Below are 22,484 nucleotides of genomic sequence, written 5' to 3'. Positions count from 1 at the left end.
CAACACCATAATAAATATACTTTTATTTGACATCGGTGAGAGTCCCGGGCTTCCGTGACAATCACCTCCACAATGCATTCAGCGCCAAGTTTTCGTTACGTTTTCTGAATTTGATTAGTTAGGTGCGTGTTCCTATAAAATACCCAAGATAAAACACCACCCTTTGTATCAGTTTATATTCAGGACTGTTACCAGACACTGAATACAGAGAGCGACGATACCTTTATGCTTGCAGCACCTTATATGTAAAACATTTATAGACACACATTACACAGCTTTATTATTTACACTCCTGCTGCCTGTGCACTTTACACAATGCCACTTAAAGTGTCAGCTCTTCTGCCCAGCTCCTCCAGTCTCCTACACCTGCAGTGTATCGGATTCTGCATTGTCTGTATAATTGTAATGCAAAGTTACCGGGAGTTTTGATCTTGCACACAAAGGAACAGGTGACCTAAGTAGAGCTGCAACATATTGCACCTTAAGGCCTATACAAGTGAATAAAGATATGCTTAAGCTTAGCAAGGTTTGGTACATCAAGGCCAGTGTCCGTAACATAATTGTATGCGTAACTCATAGTAACGGTCATATACCGTAAACACACTATCTATGTCAATCACAGCTTGGCTTTGTACCGTTACCGGGTCCCTAGGAGTAAGTAGCCGCACTACAAGAGCATGACTCCAGCCTCAAAACGCGTTGGCATTGTTGATTCTTTGCAATGTCGCTAACCCGTCTGCCAGCAAAATGTGTTAAGTAATGAAAGGCCCATATTAAGTAGTGGGGGGGGGGAGAGAATTAATTCCCTCCATAAAATAAACTCAAGTTTTCAAATAAAGCAGTAATACTTTGGGCTTGTAAATGAAGGAGCAGTAATGCTCCGTAGCACTCAAACCGCTGGTGTAGTATATCTAGTGTAAATACCCAACTACAACTTTACACCCTGCAGGGGAACAACGAGAAAACACTGATTATTTGTTTTTAATTCATACAGAAAGTCACCTTTTATGTTTGAAGCTAAACCCCTCCAAAAAATAAGATCATAAATACAGATGATTTTCTTCTTCACATCCAAAACGAGAGACATTAAGTGTTCTTGAAAGCTGACGTACACGGTTTTTAGGATTTACATGTTGGTCCAATTGGAGGAATGATAAATAAAAGAATATTTTAATAATTTTGCTTTTTGAAGGTGCGATTACTTGCGTTGGTTAGAGACTCCGGAGTCCCCAGGGCAGTGAAGGGGCTTAAGTTAGACATAAACAGGACAGTAAATCGCTCATATACACAGCATGATACACAGGGTCCTACAGAGTTAGATTACGCCGTTCTGGTTTCATCTCCTGACCGATGACCTCGGTGGACCCTGCAAAGTTTCCGACGAGCGGCTGTGGAAGCCAGCGGCCTGAACTTCCTCCAGAAAACTGGAAAAGAGGAGAGAGGGGGGTGGGGGGAAGAGACAAAGACTGAGCCACCTGTGCTGAAGCAGAGAGAGCCTGAAAACTTGACTTGTTGGGGGCCCATAAGGACTGAAGTTGCCCACGCCTGCTAGAACCGTAGTTAGACATTGATAACACTGATAAAAAAATTCCCACCCAGGGCTCCCCCGCACCATCACCACATCTGAGTCTGCAGGTGATGCCCAATCTTTATTGCTTATGCCAGGGGTACGCAAGATGGGTTTTTTTTGGGGGGGGGGGGGGGGATTTGGCCCGGCAGTTGCAGAGGCCCCAAGCTCTTCCCCAAGGCACTTAAATTAAATGTGAGGCCTCTACAATTTTCCTTACCTTGTCTTCAGCGACGCGTCACTATGTCGCGTCAAATTATCCTGCGGCGTCATTTGACCCCGAAGACAAATGGTAAGGGGGGGGGGGGGGGGGGGGGTAGCAGGAAGGGGGGGCACAGAGGGGAAAGTTTGCGCTCCCCTGTAATGCTTATACTGTGAAAGACAAACTGAGCTGTATATATGTAGAGACCTGCAGAGCAGACCCGGGTAGCACTATCCATGGTTACCGTTAAATTACCGTCATTAAAGATTTACGTTCAGAGCACAGCTGTTATGTACAAACCCACAGCACCCCATATTTTTTTTTTTTTTAGAGGGGAAAAAAGGAGGGTGCTATTAACCCCTTGGAAGTCAGAGGGCCTGCAACACATTGCAAAGTAACCGCGCTACTTTCGAACAGCGGTTTGTTACACAGATGTGGGCCAGAGATGGATAGTGTAAGCCGAGCTGGAAATAACAATGAGGGCAGCGGATTAGATGCTTCTTAGGAGGGCAGCTTGGGGTATTAATAACTGAAATCCCCTTGTATTTCATGAGATCCTAACACTAATCCCATAGGGAGAGTCGTCAGATACCCTATAGCTGTCGGACGGCCAGGAGTGCGACGGCGGCTTAAAGCAGAATGTTGTGTCTCCACCCCGCTGTATACAACACAGATCAGTGTAAATAACACACACGCACACGCAAACACGCCTCGGCCGGGGGTCTGCGAAGCAAAGGGTTAGCGATGCCCGTGTTTCCGAGCGTGTGCGGTTTCTCCTCTCCATGCAAAGTCTGTCACACGAGACGGCTGTGCATGTAAATAATTCAGGGGCTCAGACTCTGGATCACGGGAGAAGTGGGGGGGTATCTTGTGTTACGGAGAACCGGCAGGAGGCAGGGCCTCTCGGAGGATCCCTTATTGTGGCCATCTGATACCAGAAGCGGGGAGACGTGCTGGATACCATGTGTCTGTTGGCTGTCACTCATGTGGGAAATAAAGAGGCTGCTGTGTGTTGAGATTCATTACTAGTTCTAGCTAGGGTTGCCAGGCTTCTACAAAAATACTGGACACACGCTCATTCGAAACACAGACGCTCCCTTAAGACACACACGCACCTCTGCTCCATGCTGTTTCCTCTTCCTTGACCCCACCCACAGGCTCCGGACTCCTCCTCCAGATTGGCTGCTGCTGGGTAATGCAGCCAATCAGGATGGAGGAAGCTGTCCAGCCCCCTAGCAACAGCCCTGCTCGGGACAATCCCGCACCCTCCCCCCCAAGCCGGTCAGATCAATATGTCCAGATAGGCAATACCGGTATACACATACATGTCCAGTATTACCTCTACGTTTTTACTGGACAGTGTCCAAATACAGGACAGTTCGGTTCAATACTGGACACCTGGCAACCCTAATTCCTAGCTCTGACTTACAAAGCTCTCAACAATGCTGCCTCCCCCCTCCCTTCCCATTTCAGCCTGTGTCAAAATATATCCATAAACGCCCCCTCCGTTCTGCCCACGACCTCCGCCTCTCCTACTGCCTTATTACCCCCTCTCGCTCCCACCTGCAAGACTTCTCCCGTGCTGCCCCCTCTCTCTGGAATTCCCTATCAGGCGTACCCCTAACATCCACCCCTCATTACCGTCTGTATCTGTTTGTGCGTGTTTGTCCTTATTTGGTGTGTAACTCTGTTCATGTCATTTATATAATCACTGTGTTCCCCCATTGTACCGCTCTGCGGCATGTGTTGGCGCTTCACAAATAAACGATAATAAGAATGACTAATCCCTGTTCTGAAACAGCACAAACATACTGTATGGGATAAGTCTGCGCTGCGTTTACACCTGAAGTTATAAAATCCGGGTATTAAAGCGGGCACCCCGATAACTAGTACATTATTTGTGGTACCCTCGAGTATTCGCTAGCATCCATCAGTCTTCCCCATATGATCTTATCCCATCACAGTAGGTGCTGACGGGTCTGACCCCATTACACAGATCCAGTTGCCCTGAACTTCGCTCGCCCTGCGTACGCACGGTGATATGCCTGGAAACTCGCCCAGTTAGGAGGGCTCTGGTGTCGGCAGAGAGATGGCATTCATTACACTGGAGGGTTTTCGGCACCTGTGTGCCACTGCTCTGCTGCTGGGGGGGGGGGGGGGAGGACCTGCCATGCTGCGGATTGATGAGGTGCTATAAGGCTGAGATACCGTGGGAGGGATTTGTGAAATGTGATATCGGCTGTGGGAATACATTCTGTCATCAGAAACATCCGACATCCGGGACCAAAAGTGGCCCAGGGACACATACCTTCATACACACTCCTACCACAGAGTCTAACCCAGGGACACATACCTCCTACTCACTCCTATCACAGCGTCTAACCCAGGGACACATACCTTCATACACACTCCTACCACAGCGTCTAACCCAGGGACACATACCTTATATTCACTCCTACCACAGCGTCTAACCCAGGGACACATACCTTCTACACACTCCTACCACAGAGGCATCAGATGCACAGCGTCTTACCAAGGGACACATACCTTCATACTCACTCCTATCACAGAGGCACAGCGTCTTACCCAGGGACACATATCTCCTACTCACTCCTACCACAGCGTCTTACCCAGGGACACATACCTCCTACTAACTCCTACCACAGCGTCTTACCCAGGGACACATACCTCCTACTCACTCCTACCACACAGGCACAGCGTCTTACCCAGGGACACATACCTCCTACTCACTCCTACCACAGCGTCTTACCCAGGGACACATACCTCCTACTCACTCCTACCACAGCGTCTTACCCAGGGACACATACCTCCTACTCACTCCTACCACAGCGTCTTACCCAGGGACACATACCTCCTACTCACTCCTACCACAGCGTCTTACCCAGGGACACATACCTCCTACTCGCTCCTACCACAGAGGCATCAGATTCACAGTCTTACCCAGGGACACATACTCATCTCGCCCCTCTGAGATATCAGGAACACACACCTCTCACCTGCTTCTACCACAGAGAAGACAGGAATACATACTTGTCACACTTCCTGTCCCCTGCTCCTCCCAGAGACATTAGGGACATATCTCAACACTCAAAGTTTTCTAAAGGTATTGCCAAGACTGTGGGTCAACATTAAATTAGATCGTTCTGAAAATGTACTTCTGTTGAATTTATATTGCGCCCCAGATAAATAGAACGGTCACTTGCGCCCCAGATAAGTAGAACGGTCACTTGCGCCCCAGATAAGTAGAACGGTCACTTGCGCCCCAGATAAGTAGAACGGTCACTTGCGCCCCAGATAAGTAGAACGGTCACTTGCGCCCCAGATAAGTAGAACGGTCACTTGCGCCCCAGATAAGTAGAAAGGTCACTTGCGCCCCGGATAAATAGAAAGGTCACTTGCGCCCCGGATAAGTAGAACGCTCACTTGCGCCCCGGATAAGTAGAACGCTCACTTGCGCCCCGGATAAGTAGAACGGTCACTTGCGCCCCAGATAAGTAGAACGGTCACTTGCGCCCTAGATAAGTAGAACGGTCACTTGCGCCCTAGATAAGTAGAACGGTCAGTTGCGCCCCAGATAAGTAGAACGGTCACTTGCGCCCCAGATAAATAGAACGGTCACTTGCGCCCCAGATAAATAGAATGGTTACTACCGCCGTTACCGTTGCAGAGATGTGGGTAGGTGGGAGCATCGGCTCGGGACTCTTCCCAGTCGCCTCACCTCTTAGTATTGTGAATGGTGCTCCCTCCCAGCACGATGCGGACCCCCGGTGTGGTGCGGTTCAGGTTGTAGACGGTCTGAGCTTCCTCATACGTGGCACCTCCGACCATAAACACGATGATGTCTTGAGGCCTGCAGGGGTGAGGTGAAGGGTATGGAGATACTCAGCAGAGCTGTATACGGCAAGGTGCAACCAGCAGGAGTTGCTGACAGCACCGCTGCAGCTCACCGCTTCAGCTCTGACACACGTTTCCTTCCCTAATAATTCGTGTCTGGCAGGACGTGGGTGTCAGAAAAAAAAAAGGAGGGCACGGTTTGTTTTCTGCAAACCCAATTGCTCCAGGAATGAATAACCCCTCGAGTGCCAGAGTGAGGGGGAAGAGACACTGAAGGGGTTAATAGTTGGAGGATTTTGCAGGCATCGCACGTGGGTATGCAGCGCCTCGCCGCACGTGATGAGCGGTGAGCTAATCCCTTCGTCCCACGCTGCGTACCTGTCTCGGAGGGTGCTGGGTCCCAGGTAAGGGTACAGGTTGTCCTTCAGTTTCCCTTTGATGAGCTGGTCCAAAGTATCGAGCAGGAAAGGCTGGTGCTGGGTGTACATGTTCTCCACGCCCTGAGACACAGACACGTGCGCGGAATTAAGTCGCGCACACAGATCTGGCGAGTAGGACTCACCTCTCTACATGTGGGGCAAGGTGGAATGGGAAGTGAGGAGGGGGCGAGAGGCGAGGAGGGGGCGAGAGGTGCGAGAGGTGAGGAGGGGCACAGTGAGGGAGCAGAGGAATGAGGTATGAGGGGGAGTGGAGACTTAATGGAGTAAAACATTTAATACCCAACGTGTGTGTTTCTTAACTAAATCAGTTCTGTAGTATTAGATAATACTCACTGCTATATATATATATATATATATATATATATATATATATATATATATATTTAATGCCATTTTGAATGCGTTTAATATACTGAGCATCCTTTGATTTCTATAGCAGGTTTCACCCACCTCCCCAGCAGTGCAAGATCTTTGCAACACTTTCCTGTTTGTGATAATTTGTTGCCAATATTCCCAGCAGTTTGAGCTGCAAACTGCAAAATTAGACAATGTTACCCGAATAATATAAGAATACATTGTAGCTGCTGAATTACAGTGACTGAAGGATTGATTAAAACTAAAAAAAGGAAGCCATTTAATGAACCCTGGGAAGCAGGATCGATCAGGGGAGATCCAATCGATAGGCAGCTTAGGTATTAAGTTTTCATTAAAAAGGTAATGAAAGGCTGCATGTATTAAATATTTGTTTTTGGAAAGTGCCGTCAGTAGTGCCTCTTTATGGAGGACACTGTTAGGAGAAGGTGAGCGGGATGGAGGGGCACCTCAGAGATAGGAGAGGAGGGAGACCATGCAGAACACTCTCAGTGAGGGGGAGCCGAGCGGCGTGAGGGGGTGCGGAGCGGAGTGAGGGGGTGCGGAGCGGCGTGAGGGGGTGCGGAGCGGCGTGAGGGGGTGCGGAGCGGCGTGAGGGGGTGCGGAGCGGCGTGAGGGGGTGCGGAGCGGCGTGAGGGGGTGCGGAGCGGCGTGAGGGGGTGCGGAGCGGCGTGAGGGGGTGCGGAGCGGCGTGAGGGGGTGCGGAGCGGCGTGAGGGGGTGCCGAGCGGCGTGAGGGGGTGCCGAGCGGCGTGAGGGGGAGCCGAGCGGCGTGAGGGGGTGCCGAGCGGCGTGAGGGGGTGCCGAGCGGCGTGAGGGGGTGCCGAGCGGCGTGAGGGGGAGCCGAGCGGCGTGAGGGGGAGCCGAGCGGAGTGAGGGGGAGCCGAGCGGCGTGAGGGGGTGCCGAGCGGCGTGAGGGGGTGCGGAGCGGCGTGAGGGGGTGCGGAGCGGAGTGAGGGGGTGCGGAGCGGCGTGAGGGGGTGCGGAGCGGCGTGAGGGGGTGCGGAGCGGCGTGAGGGGGTGCGGAGCGGCGTGAGGGGGTGCGGAGCGGCGTGAGGGGGTGCGGAGCGGCGTGAGGGGGTGCGGAGCGGCGTGAGGGGGTGCGGAGCGGCGTGAGGGGGTGCCGAGCGGCGTGAGGGGGTGCCGAGCGGCGTGAGGGGGAGCCGAGCGGCGTGAGGGGGTGCCGAGCGGCGTGAGGGGGTGCCGAGCGGCGTGAGGGGGAGCCGAGCGGCGTGAGGGGGAGCCGAGCGGCGTGAGGGGGTGCCGAGCGGCGTGAGGGGGTGCCGAGCGGCGTGAGGGGGTGCCGAGCGGCGTGAGGGGGAGCCGAGCGGCGTGAGGGGGAGCCGAGCGGCGTGAGGGAGTGCCGTAAAACGTGTGCTGTAATGCAGTATAGAGACACATACCTTCAGCCCTTTGAAGAACTGCTTGGTGATGGCAACAGCATCATTGGGGTTGAAGAGATCGCTGCCTCGTACTCTCTTCCCCCCGTACTCCACCACCGCAGACACCAGCTGCTCCCCGGGGCAGAACAGGAAAACAGGTTTAGAACTCATAGTTACATAGTTGATGAGGTTGAAAAAAAAGATATCAATCAATCAAGTTCAACCTATGCTAAATTTAGACGACAGATACTTTATCCTATATCCGTATTTACAGTATATTGATCCAGAGGAAGGCAAACAAAAACACCAGTGTCATATCATCCAATGATATCTTATAAAGGGGGAGAATAAATTCCTTCCTGACTCCAAGAATTAATTCCTGGATCAACATCCTTCCCATGTATACTTATTTGGTATATCCCTGTATACCTTTCCCATCTAAAAAGATGCCCAACCTTTTTTTGAACATATCTATTGTATCTGCCATCACAGTTTCCATGGGTAATGAATCCCACATTGTAACTGCCCTTACTGTAAAGAACCCTTTCCATTGTTGCTGGTGAAATCTCCTTTCCTCCAACCTTAAGGGATGGCCCCGAGTCCTTTGTACTGCCCGTGGGATGAATAGTTATTTTGAGAGCTCCTTGTACTGTCCCCGAATATATTTTTATATAGTTATCATATCCCCTCTTAGACGCCTCTTATCTAATGTAAATAAATCTAATATAGCTAGCCTCTCCTCATAAGTTAGATTGTCCATCCCCTTTATTAATTTGGGGGCTCTTCTCTGCACTCTCTCTAGTTCCATAATGAATTTTCTAAGGAGTGGTGCCTAAAATTGTACTCCATATTCAAGGTGTGGCCTTACCAACGCTTTATAAAGGGGCATAATTATGTTTACTTCCCTTCCATCCATTGCCCATTTAATGCAAGATACGATCTCGTTTGCCTTTGCAGCTACTGCATGACTTTGGGCACTATTGCTAAGCCTGCTGTCTACAAGCACTCCTAAATCCTTCTCCATCAAGGATTCCCCCAAATTATCCCCATTTAAATTTGTAAGTCGTCTGTATATTATTGTTTCCTAAATGCATAATCTCAGTACACAGCTCTGCAACGCTCACACACCAATCACAGTGCTGCAGTGTGGTGTTACAACAACGAAGTGAGGAACGCCTACAACATTATCATATAATCATTACAAATCTACAAAGGGCGAGTTTGTGTATTGTATACATTGGGCAGGAATCCACGTGACAAAGCAAAGTTGTATCCGGCTCCCTGACTAAACAAGTCTTAGTCAGGGGTGGCCAACCTGTGGGCCACGGGCCACTAAGCATTTCAAATGCCCCCCCAATTTGGGCTCCACTTCTGCATCCGCCTGCGGAGCCGAAGCTCCACCCCACGGTGGGACTGGAGGCCTTCCCCCAGTCCCCAAGGCCGGGGGACGGACAGAGTGAGAGGGGGAATTGAGTGAGAAAGGAGGATGGGGGATTGCATGAGAGGAGGAGGGGAGAGATTGAGTGAGGAGGAGGGGAGAGATTGAGTGAGGAGGAGGGGGGGCAATAGGACAGTCGTCCTCCAAAAAAAAAAAAAAAAGTGTACCCATTTATTGGCATTCCTAAAAACAAGTTGGCCCCTGATCTAAGCATAACTCTTCCAGCCACTTTTTTGCCTTATTATTATTACTGACAATAAATATATTGCTAATATATAGAAGGGCACCTCGCGCCTCTCTGCTGCGCCCCGTAGGGGTTTACGGTCGGGCTCTCACCCTGCGGTGCTTATCGGACACGCCTCTGTTCTTCAGGTCGGTGAGGAGCCCGGGCAGGGCGTTGCTGCTGTGCCTCTCGTAGTGCAGAGCGTAGAGCATGACCAGCCTGACCGCGTCCAGCTCGGGCAACCTCTGGTCCTGCAGCAGCCGCTTCACGTTCTGCAAACACAATCAGACAAGGACATGGACCTCCCGGGCAGGCGACTGGTCCCACCCTGTCTGCACAAGGCCGAGTTGTATCCGACATTGGGCTTAAACGTCTGTTATAACAAATCATTTCACAGATGCCTCAAGGCTCTTTATGGTATTGGGTATGCTATGTTGAGTGGATCTCTCCGGCATTGAGGGGTTAAGAGCTGGTATTTTATTGGTATGTATGTGATGCAGATGGCACAGTACAGCGTGTAGGGATAGAGAGCAGTGCACCCGCGGTCAATGCTGACGTAGACTTGTGCCCATTACACAGCCAGGCTATTGTCTACTTAGAGGGACTCGTACGCAAACCCCCCTATTCATCTGCACGGCTCACAGACACAATGACTGTGACTCATTCTTAATCTTGGACCTTCACATTCAAGTGTGTCCCCAGACACTGGGAGGGGACAGGCCGGCTGGCATGAGGTTAGCTAACAAAGCCCCTTTTCTTAGGTCTTTCCCAAGAGCCTCAGAGGGGTAATGGGTTTGCACCGGGGCCATGAGCAATACCTAGTGTTGTAAAGGTCTTGGAAGTAGACGAAGCTGCTTCAGCAGCCGGTGTTTGTACCTTGTGACCTTGAGAAAGCCGCTGTGCAATGGGTTTATGTATCGTGCTGCAGAACAATGGGCTTCCATGCTCTACGTATTCCTTGCGGCCCTTTAAAAAGGACAGTCCCACACAACGGGCCAAAGCACTATTTCACTTCTCTGAGTAATTGGCTTCCTTAGAAAGATTGAATTGCCCTTAAAGTAACAGTCTAACTTTTTTGTATCTTGTGAAAAAGGATTACGTTTTGCTTTTGTCTGTGGACACTGAACTCAAGCAATGCGCCGCCGTCTCCTCTAACAAAGAGTTTATTGCGCCGGCGCTCTACAGGAGTGTTACTGCGCAGGAGGTGCGGCATCACCTGGAGAGCGCTGGAATGGTCGTTCTGGCAGGCCAGCTCCTGCTCCACTTCTGAAACCTCCATTAGATGCCGATCGCTGACCAGCCGGGACAGCTCCCCCACCACCGTCACGTGCTTGGACACCGTGCCAGACATCTTCTTGAACTGGGGGTAGTTCTCCACGAAGGCCTGGGGGGAAAGGAAGAGGCAGGTGGAAGCCTCGGAAGGCCGCAACGTCGCGCTCTAACCAAGACCGTCGGCATCCATCGAAAATAGATGGTGGAACCGGACCCCACTCATGTTCACCAGCAAATACAACAGATCTATTAATAGGAGTCTCCCAAATGTTTCAAGGAGCAAATGCCACTCAACAGGTGCAAAGCTGCAGGGAAGGGTTTCCAAGAGGATGCAGTCGCAGTATTCCTAAGCGCGGCTGAAGTACTTAGGTCTGCCACCTAGTGGTACGTCTAAAAAGTGAGTTCACAGATAAAATTGTAGTACAGTACACAGAGCTTTCAAACCTTAGGCGCAGATTATACACTCCGCTTGCTAGCAAGAGTGCGTGCTCCTACTGTGCCGCGCGGCTGCAGCACAAGCGATCCCTGCTCATAGGGCTGGCGGCGAAGAGGGGGCGTGGCAGGGGCGTGGAGAACGTGTCACGAAGCTGGTTCGCCCTCATTGGCTGAACCAGCTCACATGACGCTGACGTCATGTGGCAGCCGCCTGAGAAGACAAAAAAAAAAGTCTCAAAACGCCGCCGCGTCAACGCTCCTCTTCGCCTGCAGGCGCTGCACTAACTGCTGTAGCCAATGACCGAGGTGTGCCTGACGCGCGCGCAGAAACTCCTCCACTCTAAGCTGGGCCTTAGGCCAAGGCCATGCTAGGCGCGCGCGATGGGGCGCGTGGCGTCAGGCGCGCCTGCAGCAGAGGCGATTTGTGTCCTAGGGGGGAGACGCGACGGAAAGGTGCAGCCGTGATGTCACGTAACTGGTTCGCCCTCATTGGCTGAACCGCTCACATGACCCGGCCTTCACGCGACACAATCAAATTATTTTGTCGCGTGCCAGATTGGCTGCGCCATCGCCCCCGCGCTCTGTACCTGTCCTCGTTGAGGCATGGACTGTTGTTCGCGCCGCGCCAATCATGGACGCAACCTTACAGGCCCCTGAACACATGAATAAGGGCCCTATGAGGTTTCGAAACCTCTGCCGGCTAAATGAATCTACGAAGAACGTTCCTGTTGCTCTATTAACAGTTTTACGGCCTGCAATGAATAGATACTTCCGGAGAACTAGTACGGATTCTAGAACTATGCACGCGCACCACCCAGTGGCAAAACAGCAGCAAATAACACAATCACACAATGACCTTGGAACAAGCACTAGGAATGAGGTGAAAAGGACGTCAACAAATCTCACTTTAAAGCGGCAATCCACGCTGGCAACTTTGTATTCTTTTTTTAACCATAGGATTGAAGCAGGGGGTCCCGGGGCTCAACCCCATTAATTTCAGCTCCGCAGACCCCTTGCTTCCAGCGACACAGACCTCCACAGGGGGCGCCGGTAGCGGTTCCGCTCGGCTAGCAGGGTTCACATTATGGCGGAGTTTCAAAGCTCCCGCGCCCTGCCGGCCAATAGGGAGCCGTGACGTCATCAGGTTGGGCTTCCTATCGGCCTGTGCTTTAAACCTTGCCCGGACACCGGTGCCCCCTTCGGAGGTCTGTATCTCGGGAAGCAGGGGGTCCCCGGAGCGGAAATGAATGAGGTTCAGCTGCGGAGACCCCCTGGGTCAATCCTTTAAAGATCTGTGCCTGAAAATGTGATGTAGAGCTTGGCCCGTACAGCTGCCTTATACAGAGAAAATACAACAAATGTATATTACGTCAGAACAAAGTCTCTGCTGCAGCACATCTCGGGGTCCCCTTTACCTTCATGTCTGTCGGGGTCCCCTTTACCTTCATGTCTGTCGGGGTCCCCTTTACCTTCATGTCTGTCGGGGTCCCCTTTACCTTCATGTCTGCTATAGACTCCAGCTTCTGCTGCCCTTTGGGTTTCTTCCTCTGGAAATCCTCCATCAGGTTCTTGATGTTGGTTCCGATCTCTCCAAAGTTCAGGTACATGTTCTGGGAGGGGCAGAGGGACGGACGGGGTTAGTGCATCCACTTCTAAATACACTTTGAAGGAGCAACACCCCTAAAACTTCTCTGTACCACTCAAGACGTTTGAATCCTTGTAAAAGGGATATTAGAATAATCGGAATTCCTCGTTTGAGTTAAGCGAGGTGTCTCGTTCCTTATAGGATCAATCCATACAACATCCCACATTTTTTTTTTAAATAAATCAGTTCAGTATTAGATAATACTTAATTACTTTTTAATTTTAAAATTCAACTTTTAATGCCATTTGAAATATATTTTAATATACTGAGCGTTTGATTTCTACAGCAGGCTTTAGCACACCTCCCCAGCAGTGCAAGATCTTTGCAACACTTTCCTGTTTGTGATAATTTGTTGCCAAATGTTCCCAGCAGTTTGAGCTGCAAACTGTAACAATAGATAATGTTACCGTAGTAATAGAAGGATACATTGTAGCTACTGAGTTACACGGACTGAAGGATTGATTGAAACTGAAAGGCGGCCATTTAGTGAACCCTTGGGAAGCGGAATTTTGCTGATCGATGGCGGGTGAATGAATCGATCGGCAGCTTAAGTAGTTCGTTTTCAATAAAAGGTCATCAAAGGCTGCATATATTAAAACAAAAAATATATATATATTTTTCAAACTGCTTGGATTGCCTGTAGCACACGAGTTGCAGAACCTAATGATTAATACGCAATCTGTAGGTTCTGGTGATCCACCCTTTCCCCATATATAATTGGGATTTATTTGGAGACTTTATAGTTTAATCTGATATCTTCCCTGAGAATCTTCTGATCGAATTTCCCAAAACTAAAGGCTTATTATTTGCAATATTTATAATTAAAAAAAAAAAAAATAGAGTTTTCCTTCGGGATAACAGGTATCCAATACCATGTACATCCGTCAGCCTCGAAGTAACGTCACTACTACTTCTTTTGAATAAGCAACCCTGTACGGGCGCTCAACTCCAGTCTTGGAGTCTCAACTCCAGCCCCGCTAACAGGTCAGGTTTTCAGGATATCCCAGCCTAAGCACAGGTGGCCCAATCAGAGGCTCAGTCTGATTGAGCCACCTGTGCTGAAGCAGGAATATCCTGAAAACCTGACCTGTTGGGGGGGCTTAAGGACTGGCGTTGAGCCCCCCTGCGGTAGTACACGCAGCCCCTTTTGCAAGTTGGTCTTTTTTTGGGGGAATAATTCTCTTTAAAAAATTTTTTTTATGTGTTCATCAAGTTGTTCTCAACTAATGCGCCTAATTAAAGGATTACCTATAGATATCCAACATTATTGGCTTCAATTTTAATTTGCGATTAAACCAGCCCCTCTTTTTATTCTAGCAATATCATATCATGTCAGCATTCACAGAAATGTCCAACAGACGCATATTGTTGGAACAGATCGGGTAAGAAACGGGGAGCCTGATGCTGGTATTTTACGGGGTTTCATTCAAGTTAATGTATTTTGTGCTGTTCTTCAGAGTGAAAAGAAAATCATTTTGTAAAATATTCTGTTCCCATGTCCCACTGTATAGACGATGTATGCCTAGAGCAATTGTGTGGTATGAAATGTTCTTTATCGCACGGGACCTCAGCTTCTACATCATAGAAACAAAGAAGAAAGATGACCGAGCATACCACAGAATTGGCAATACATTAAAGCGGCAATTCAAGCGGCCATTTTGTTTCTCTTTTTATGTGTGGATAGGATTGTAGCAGGGGGTCTACGGAGCTGAACCCCATTAATTTCAGCTCCGGGGACCCCCTGCTTCCAGAGATACTCACCTCTGTAGGGGGCGGGGTAGTCACTCCGGATGGCTAGCAGGGTTCAAACAAAGGCTGCTTTACAAAGCCCCCGCGCCCTGTGGGCCAATAGGAAGCTGTGATGTCATCCGGTGCGGCTTCCTATTGGCCCACGTGACGGGGGAGCTTTAAACTTGCAGGAGATACCGGCGCCCCCTTCAGGAGGTCTGTATCTCTGGGAGCAGGGGGTCCCCGGAGCTGAAATTATTGGGGTTCGGCTCCGAAGACCTCTAGCTTAAATACTGTGTAAAAAATTATAATAATTAAAAAAAGGGCTAAGGATGAAATGGCGTCTGAGGTTTTACAGCAAATAGGCAGATGGACCAGGAAGGCCAAGCGGTTCGTATCTGCCGTCAAATACTATGTTTAAAGGGTATTTAAAAAAAAGCGACAGGGCGGGCAGGAAACAGGACTGTCATTTCACCTAATTGGAGGAGGCGCAGGGACAGAGATTTGTCGGAGATCATACAGTAACGGGCTAGAGCTGGAAACTAGCCCACATGCTATTCATTCAAGCCCAGCACCTTAACCACTACACCACGCTTCCACGAGCGCAGGGCACGTACATTGGCGTAGAACTGGTCGTTCTCGGCAGACAGCACCACCTCCTTCAGGTCCTTGCTGATCCCGGGCACGCGCGAGAGGTCGATGCGGTTGTTGTTTATCCCCAGTAACTCGTGGACCATCGCTTGGTACGTCCACTGCCGTCCGGGACACCCCCAGGAGGGAACACAGCGGGAGACATTGTCCTCATTAGTGACAGCTGGCAGCCAATGGGTGTTAGCCGTTTGCTGATATTGGTCGTGGGTAATATATTGTATCGCCCTTGTGTTTCACCTTACAGATCTTTATAGATTGCAAGCTCTTTGGGGCAGGGCCCTCCTTACCCACTGCAACAATGTATGTTTATGCTTGTTATCTTACCGGTTTTCGTCCCGCAACCCTATTGTACTGCGCTACGGAATATGTTGGTGCCTGATCAATAATAATAATAATAATAATAATAATAATAACGTACATTTACAATGACATTAGGAATATGGAGCTTTCCTCCGCTGCTTAGTTATGATCACACTGGTGTGCAAGATCAAGATTGTACGGAGAAACGTTCAAATGCACGGCCGGGAAATTCGGTGTGTGCAGCGCCGCTGCCGGCGTTACTTAGAATGAACGTGGCTGGCAGATCTGTTTGGTTACTCAACTTCGTCATGTTGCCAATTGCAGACTGGAGATTATCGTACAAGCCCCATCTGTCGGGGAAGAGGGGGGGTGGGGGTTACACTGACCTGGTTCAGCAGGGGTGTGATGGGGTCATCACAGCGATCCAGAATCAGCAGTAAGGGCGGCACCTCTGTCCGCCGGAAATCAAACAGCTCGTACTCTTTTGTTATCACTTGCTGGGGGGGGGGGGAGGGGGGAGACGTATTGTATGTTACTGAGACTTACTAAGGCAGGGGCGGCCAACTCCAGTCCTGATGGGCCACCAACAGGACAGGTTTTCAGAATATCCCTGCTTAAGCACAGGTGGCTCTGTAGAAGACAGCCACCTGCGCTGAAGCAGGGATATCCTGAAAACCTGACCTGTTGGTGGCCCTAGAGGACTGGAGTTGGCCATCGGGTAAGATCTCCTCCTCCATACTGAGACCATTTACTACCAGAGGTACCAGCCGTGCATGGCCGAGTTATCTGGCACTTAAAGGGTTAAAGCAGCAAACCATGTAGCAGTGCGCAATTTCGTTTACATTTGTAATTATTATTATAGGATTGAAGCAGGGGGTCACCACAGCTGAACTGGGTTCATTTCAGCCCTGCGTCCAGAGATACTTACCTCCGTAGCGGTGCCAGTATCTCTCCAGCCAGGGAACTGTGTGCCTAACATAATGGCAGCGTTTAAATGTCCAGCGGGCCAATAGGAAGCCGTGACATCATCCCTTGTGGCTTCCTATTGGCTCGCGGGTCATTTACACTCCACAGAGATACCAGCAGCGCTACGGATGTCTGTATCTCAGGAAGCAGGGAGTCCCCGGAGCTACAATTAATGGGGTTCCGCTCAGGAGACCCTCTGCTTCAATCCTGTAATGAAAAATGAGTTGCTGCTTTAATGCCAACGTTTCCAGTCACCTTATGATCCTCTGCTGCAGTTTCACTTTATTGCACTTCCAACTGGTAAAATAAATTGTATTGGTGACTAAGCCCCAGTTGAGTTTATGATCAAGCAACATAATCCAGCGCACATCTTTATTACCACATACGCCAAAGGCTATTGATCGGGTGATTGATTTAGTGACTAACCTCCTACAGATCACATCCCCTGCACGCACCTTGACGCCTTCTGCCAGCCTCTTGGCCATGTCTGAAGACAGCTGGTATCGAATCATGGGGCACTTCTTGAGGGAAAGCAGCAAGGCTGTCAGTCCTTGTGTTGTCCTGGACAGGTGTTTGGGATCCCAGTTTCGGTTCTGGGGTGGGAAGATACTAGAAGTTATTTGAGTCAGTGGAACCTACGTTGTACGTGAGGGTAGAGCGTGTCACACAACGATCCCATAATGTGGAAGGTGAAGCAGAGATCTTCTGACTGGCAGGAATCCTTTAAGAATCGCTCGTCCTGCTTACTTTCCTTTTCTTGGAACGCTGATCCTCGCCTATGTGATTGCTGAAAACTATAAAAACACACAGATCCTCTTCAGTTTCCTCACTGTTAGAAGGTGTGTGTGCACAAAACTCACAGAGTGATCAGTGACCCAGTTAACGTATTGGAGTCTTCCAGTGCAGGCAGCATCTCACCTGATAGCAGCCCAGTATATTAAGAGAAAATACATGAGGGTTCACAGCAATGTAATCCCCATAGAATTCCTGAAAGGGAACAAAGGGATATGAATCAGTGTGTTGCAAAGCACAGCAATTTATCACATACAGTAGCCATTCCAAAGCATACAATCCAATGTAATAGCATGACTCATACTGGTGCCCAGGCCTATTCTTCATATTATCGCAACTGTGTTTGTAAAGTGATGCCAGTGTACACAGTGCTACATGGCAGAACACAAAGGATCTATGTTACAAAGAGCTTACAATCTATTTTTGATAGAACTATGGGGTATCATCTGTGGGCACAGTTTGCAGATGTCTTACCTGAACCTCTGTTACCACCTCCTGCTCGTCCGCCTCCGCTAGAGACTTCACGTCACTCTTGCTGATCACGTTGCTGAAGTCTAAAAAATGACAAAGTGACAACGGTCAATCTGTGTAAAGGCAAACATGTTACCTGAACAGTCACTGGGTGCTGGCTGTTTACAAGCTGGCCCTCTGAGATACTCCATAGAAACTACATCACTGCAGAATTTCCTACAGATTCTAGATGTACATAATATAGAAGCCATGAATCTAGTACAGGGGTGGTCAACTCCAGTCCTCAAGGGCCACCAACAGGTCAGGTTTTCAGAGTATCCCTGCTTCAGACAAGGCGGCTCAATCAGTGGCCCAGTCGAAGATGTACATCGAACACTGTGCCACCTGGGCTGAAGCAGGGATATTCTGAAAACCTGACCTGTTGGTGGCCCTTGAGGGCTGGAGTTGGCCATCCCTAATCTAGTGCATAACACATCTGGTCATACACAAGACTCCGGCACATCAGCAATTCTACTGCAGCATATGAAGAAACCTATGTTTTGGCTGCATTCAGTACACTCTGTGGATGGACGTGACATTATATCCAAGTATTATTTGCCTGTTTGGTTTCGGAGTGTTCTTGGAGAGACAGCTGATTGTAAGTAGCTGTAGAATAGTCACCATCTACTGAAGGAGCTAATTATCAGGATGTAAGGTGAATACCTTGAAATGATCATTAGCCAATACTCACAGAGGAAATATACGCTGTATTTGGGTCTACGCAGCTCCTTGATCAGGTATTCAACATTTTCCTTTTTAAAAGAAAAGGATACACAGTGATTGACAGCCAACAAGGATAATCTGCCCCCCCCCCCGCCCCCCGCACATCTCAGCCTACAATTAAACCAAATGCTGGTTTGAAGGAGAACATTTACATCAATCTATAAACACCTTTAGCCTCAGCTAGGAGGCTGCTAAATTATTGCACTTTATTTTTAATATCTTCACACTACCATGCGCCTCCTCCGCATCCGGGGCGACTTTACATCGGTATCTGAAGCATTCTGGATAACCGACTTCGTCCCAGTACAAAGGATCTGTAAGTGTCTGTCTCGTGGTTACCTTCGTGGGCCGCAGGAAACAGATGGCCTTTAGGTGCTTCATGTGCTCTCTGTTAGCTGAATCTATCCGTTCGAAGAGATACACCTCCTTCTGCAAGATCTCAGACTGGGTGTACACCATACTGACCACACTGGTCTGAGAGACAGAGATGGACAGGGCTCACATTAAACAGGAGGGCCTAGAAGTGGGGCATAGGTACACACTACAAATTCATGGTGCACAAAGCTTATATGGTCAGATAGCTGCAACGCATAAGAAGCCAGGCCGTTCTGTAATAGGGTCACCTCATTAAAATCTATAAAGAGCACCCGTAACTGATGATCCCATTAGTCGGTGGTTGAGTGAAATAGTGAACCTCCTGATATCGCTGCAGGATAACTGATCTGTGTAAGGGCTGTAATATAGTGCGCGCTCGCGCTACAGAGCGCATTCGCATCAATGATAATTGTAAGGAATGAGCCTGCAGTTGCTATACTTCAGGCATGCACGCACGGCTGTGAGCGTTGGCGCGGCAGATCTAGAAAATACAAGAAATTTGTATTTTCACGCTGCTGCCGCGCTTCGAGCCAATCAGAGCACGGCCTGACACTGTGACGTTAAAGTCACGCCCCCTAGCCGTGCAGGCCACCACGTGCGCTATATTAACTAAACGGGCGTGCGCCCTATATAACAAGCCTAAGTCAGGGGTGGCCAACTTCAGCCTTCAAGGGCCACCAACAAATCAGGTTTTCAGGATATTCCTGCTTCAGCACAGGTGGCTCAATTATTATGACTGCACCACCTGAAAATCCTGAAACCCTGACCTGTAAGGGTGAGGGCACATTCTTCACAGTGTTGGTGAGATGAGAGATATCCCATAGGGCTGATAGCTATAATCTCAGGTCTCCATGGGGACAGGGATCCAGCTGATACACCCCCCCCCCCTGCACAGCAGCAGAACCCACGTGTTTTACCGTCTCCTTGTCCATCAGCAGAACCTTCATGCCCGGCCCACTGTCCTCTATCATCTTTGACACATACTGTTTGACTGCTAACACCACATTCATCCTTATCCCGGAGTGTTACAGCCCTGCAGATCTTCCCCCTTTTCCAGCTGTGCAGTGCCAGCAACCACCTCCTTGTCAACACCACCATCACTTCCGGGTCTCTCCTGCAGAGCATGCCGGGAGTTGTAGTTCCTAGAGGTTCAGTCCCCCATGTAATCCCTCTACACTCGGCTAGTGCATGTCGGGAGTTGTAGTACATAGGTGTTCACGCGTCCCTGACGCTTGTCTGTGTCGCAAGGCATCTTGGGAGTTGAAGTTCGGAATGAGCTGACAGGTGTTACACGTGTTACAGCTGTTATGGATGTTGGGTTCAGCATTTGAAGGTTTTTTTTTTACATCTTATTTACAGTTAAAAGAAGCACTTGCACCCCCTCAGGAGAGAGGAGCAGCCCTGCCTATGGTAAAACAGCCCCTCCATCTAACTATAGATTGTTATTTACTCCAAAGGAAACTTGTTAATGCAAAATTCTGTTTGTTTGTTTTTTATTTTGAATATTTAGATTTTGTTCCTTGTGGAAGAGATGCTCAAAACATCTGTGAGGATGTATGCATTAAAAAATAATACATCTAGCACAGCATAAAAATCATTATCAGTGGGGGGGTGTTAATTATAATAAATAATTAATCCGCCCCCCCCCCCCCCCCCCCCCCCCCCAGATATAAGCAATGATTTTTATGCTATGCTAGATGTATTATTTTTTATTGTATAAATCCTCACAGTTGCAATAGTGCAGAGAAAAGTGTGTTTTCGCGCATCGCACCATCTTTTCCGTGTACAAATATATATAACGGGGTACCCCCTGGTTACTAAATCAACCCTATGGGCTGGCAGTCAACGCTAAACACACAGAAAACACGTCGCTCACCAACACAACAGCCACAAATAGGACAGAAACATAAACTATCTGGTGCTTAGGAGAAAGAGGACAAAATGAAACACACAAGTAATCACAGGGATTACATAAAGCTCCCAATAGTAGCACTCATGATAGATAACACTATAGGTAGAAGTGTTATTGTAGTGGAAGCCACAAATGGCCAAATCCCACAGTGGGGTCAGCCGCAAAGGTCAAACTCAACAAAAATAATAAAGTTTTATTAAACAATTAAAACCCGACGAAACACCATAAAAATGCATAAAAATGCATAGTTAAAAGTCCCCAAAAGTGTATGGTGGTGAGAGGAATAGGCAGTTTAATATATCATGTGCCTAAATCACACAAAAAAGTAGTAATGAGCTGTACTTGCAACACCAGTCTCACAAAAACTCTATATGAGGCTGTACAGGCAAAGTTCATGCCAAAACACGCAGCAGGGGAGTAAGAACTCAATAACCCCCCAAAGACACTAAATAAATCAACCTAATGGTGAATATACGACCTGATATAATGGGCCTCATGCAGAGAGCAGCGCTAACAGGGAAAGCGGCATGTTTTGCCGAAATCTGCCTTTAGAAAGGCAGATAATGGCAAGTTTTAAAAAAAGCGCCATTTTTTTTTCTGAAACTCGCCGCGCGGCTGGAGAGAACCTAAATCTCTCCAGTGTTGAAATCGGCCGTATTCAGAGAGCCGCGAACGCCATCTAGTGGCTGTTCGCGCCAAAAAAATGGCGCGATTTTCAACATTTTGCTTCGCCAGCAAGAAGCTGGCGCTCGGCGGCCGATGGGGGAGAAAAAAAAAACGCGATTTTTTCCCCACTAGTTTCAACAGCGCTCATATCCGCTGGTTGAAACTCTCCATATGCAGACAGGATTCTAAATGCAGTTTTATGCCCTTTCTGCATATGGAGAAAAAAACTCCATTAAAGCTACTTTTTATTCCCCTCTCCAATTTCTTCTAGCGCTGCTTTCTGCATAGGCCCCAATGTGTCCTTTGCTAGTAAGTAATGTGTCCTTTGCTAGTAAGTAATCAGCTGCAGCCCTGGGAAGTGTCCCGGACTGATCTCACCTCCAAACACAAAACCACGTGAGCGCCAACGTGATGACGTCACGCGTACCCCGACGTACGTTTCGCGCATCACAGCACGCTTTCTCAAGGTGGAGGAGTCCTCCCCTGCTGCGTGTTTTGGCATGTACTTTGCCTTTACAGCCTCACAGAGAGTTTATGTGAGACTGGTGTTGCAAGTACAGCTCATTACTACTGTGTTTCATTTCGGGCTGGCAGTAAACCCTGGTATTCACAGGTCTGCCAGTAGTTATTATGGGTTTTCCCCCTTCATCCTTGATGCTGCGCTTGAATGACAGCAGGGGGTGGCATATTGTTGTGGCTTGGCCAACGGGATGCCCACCCTCTGGCTTTACTTAAGGTCAGGACCGCTCTAAAGTTATTGTGTGTTGTTCCTTCCCCATGAGAGAGGCAGGTCACGACTGGGAGCCTGAGATTGGGGCCTTCCCATGTGCTCTTCCCTCCGGGGAGGAGTAGAGTGACTATACCTCTGCCTCTGCTAGGGAGGTGGGGAAGAGCTAGGACGGCTGTGAGTGCCCTAGGCCCGTAGTGACTGTCCAGGGACTATCTCCGGTGATACCTGAGAGCTGATATACGAGACTGTGATCAGGCAGGTGACTGCTGAGTACCTGTATTACTGCACTAAGAGTAGTAAT

General features: G+C 49.1%; 1 protein-coding gene across 1 annotated transcript; it reads right to left on the bottom strand.

The window, feature by feature from the left end:
* Window positions 1–965: 965 nt before the first annotated feature.
* Window positions 966–19,992, bottom strand: VPS45 (vacuolar protein sorting 45 homolog). Its single transcript, XM_075607633.1, has 15 exons — window positions 19,793–19,992; window positions 18,840–18,974; window positions 18,469–18,529; window positions 17,742–17,821; window positions 17,394–17,462; window positions 16,931–17,068; window positions 15,896–16,006; window positions 15,176–15,310; window positions 12,682–12,795; window positions 10,695–10,862; window positions 9,592–9,750; window positions 7,839–7,946; window positions 6,003–6,124; window positions 5,509–5,640; window positions 966–1,424 (listed from the first exon to the last, which is right to left on the bottom strand). Exons 1-15 carry the CDS (start codon window positions 19,883–19,885, stop codon window positions 1,337–1,339), a joined length of 1,713 nt encoding a protein of 570 aa, XP_075463748.1. The 5' UTR covers window positions 19,886–19,992; the 3' UTR covers window positions 966–1,336.
* Between the last annotated feature and the right edge of the window lie 2,492 nt (window positions 19,993–22,484).

Source organism: Ascaphus truei, chromosome 7 (genome assembly GCF_040206685.1).
Source record: "Ascaphus truei isolate aAscTru1 chromosome 7, aAscTru1.hap1, whole genome shotgun sequence".
In the NCBI taxonomy this organism is placed as follows: Eukaryota; Metazoa; Chordata; class Amphibia; order Anura; family Ascaphidae; genus Ascaphus; species Ascaphus truei.
Note: the sequence above shows the minus strand (reverse complement) of the source record. Positions and strands in the feature narration are given on the sequence as shown.

Coding starts and splice junctions, on each gene's coding strand:
- VPS45 (XM_075607633.1), bottom strand. CDS start 19,885: ATGAATGTGGTGTTAGCAGTCAAACAGTATGTGTCAAAGATGATAGAG. Junction 15,311..15,895: donor TCACACCCCTGCTGAACCAG/GTCAGTGTAACC, acceptor CCCGGACGGCAG/TGGACGTACCAAGCGATGGT. Junction 5,641..6,002: donor CCCAGCACCCTCCGAGACAG/GTACGCAGCGTG, acceptor TCACCCCTGCAG/GCCTCAAGACATCATCGTGT.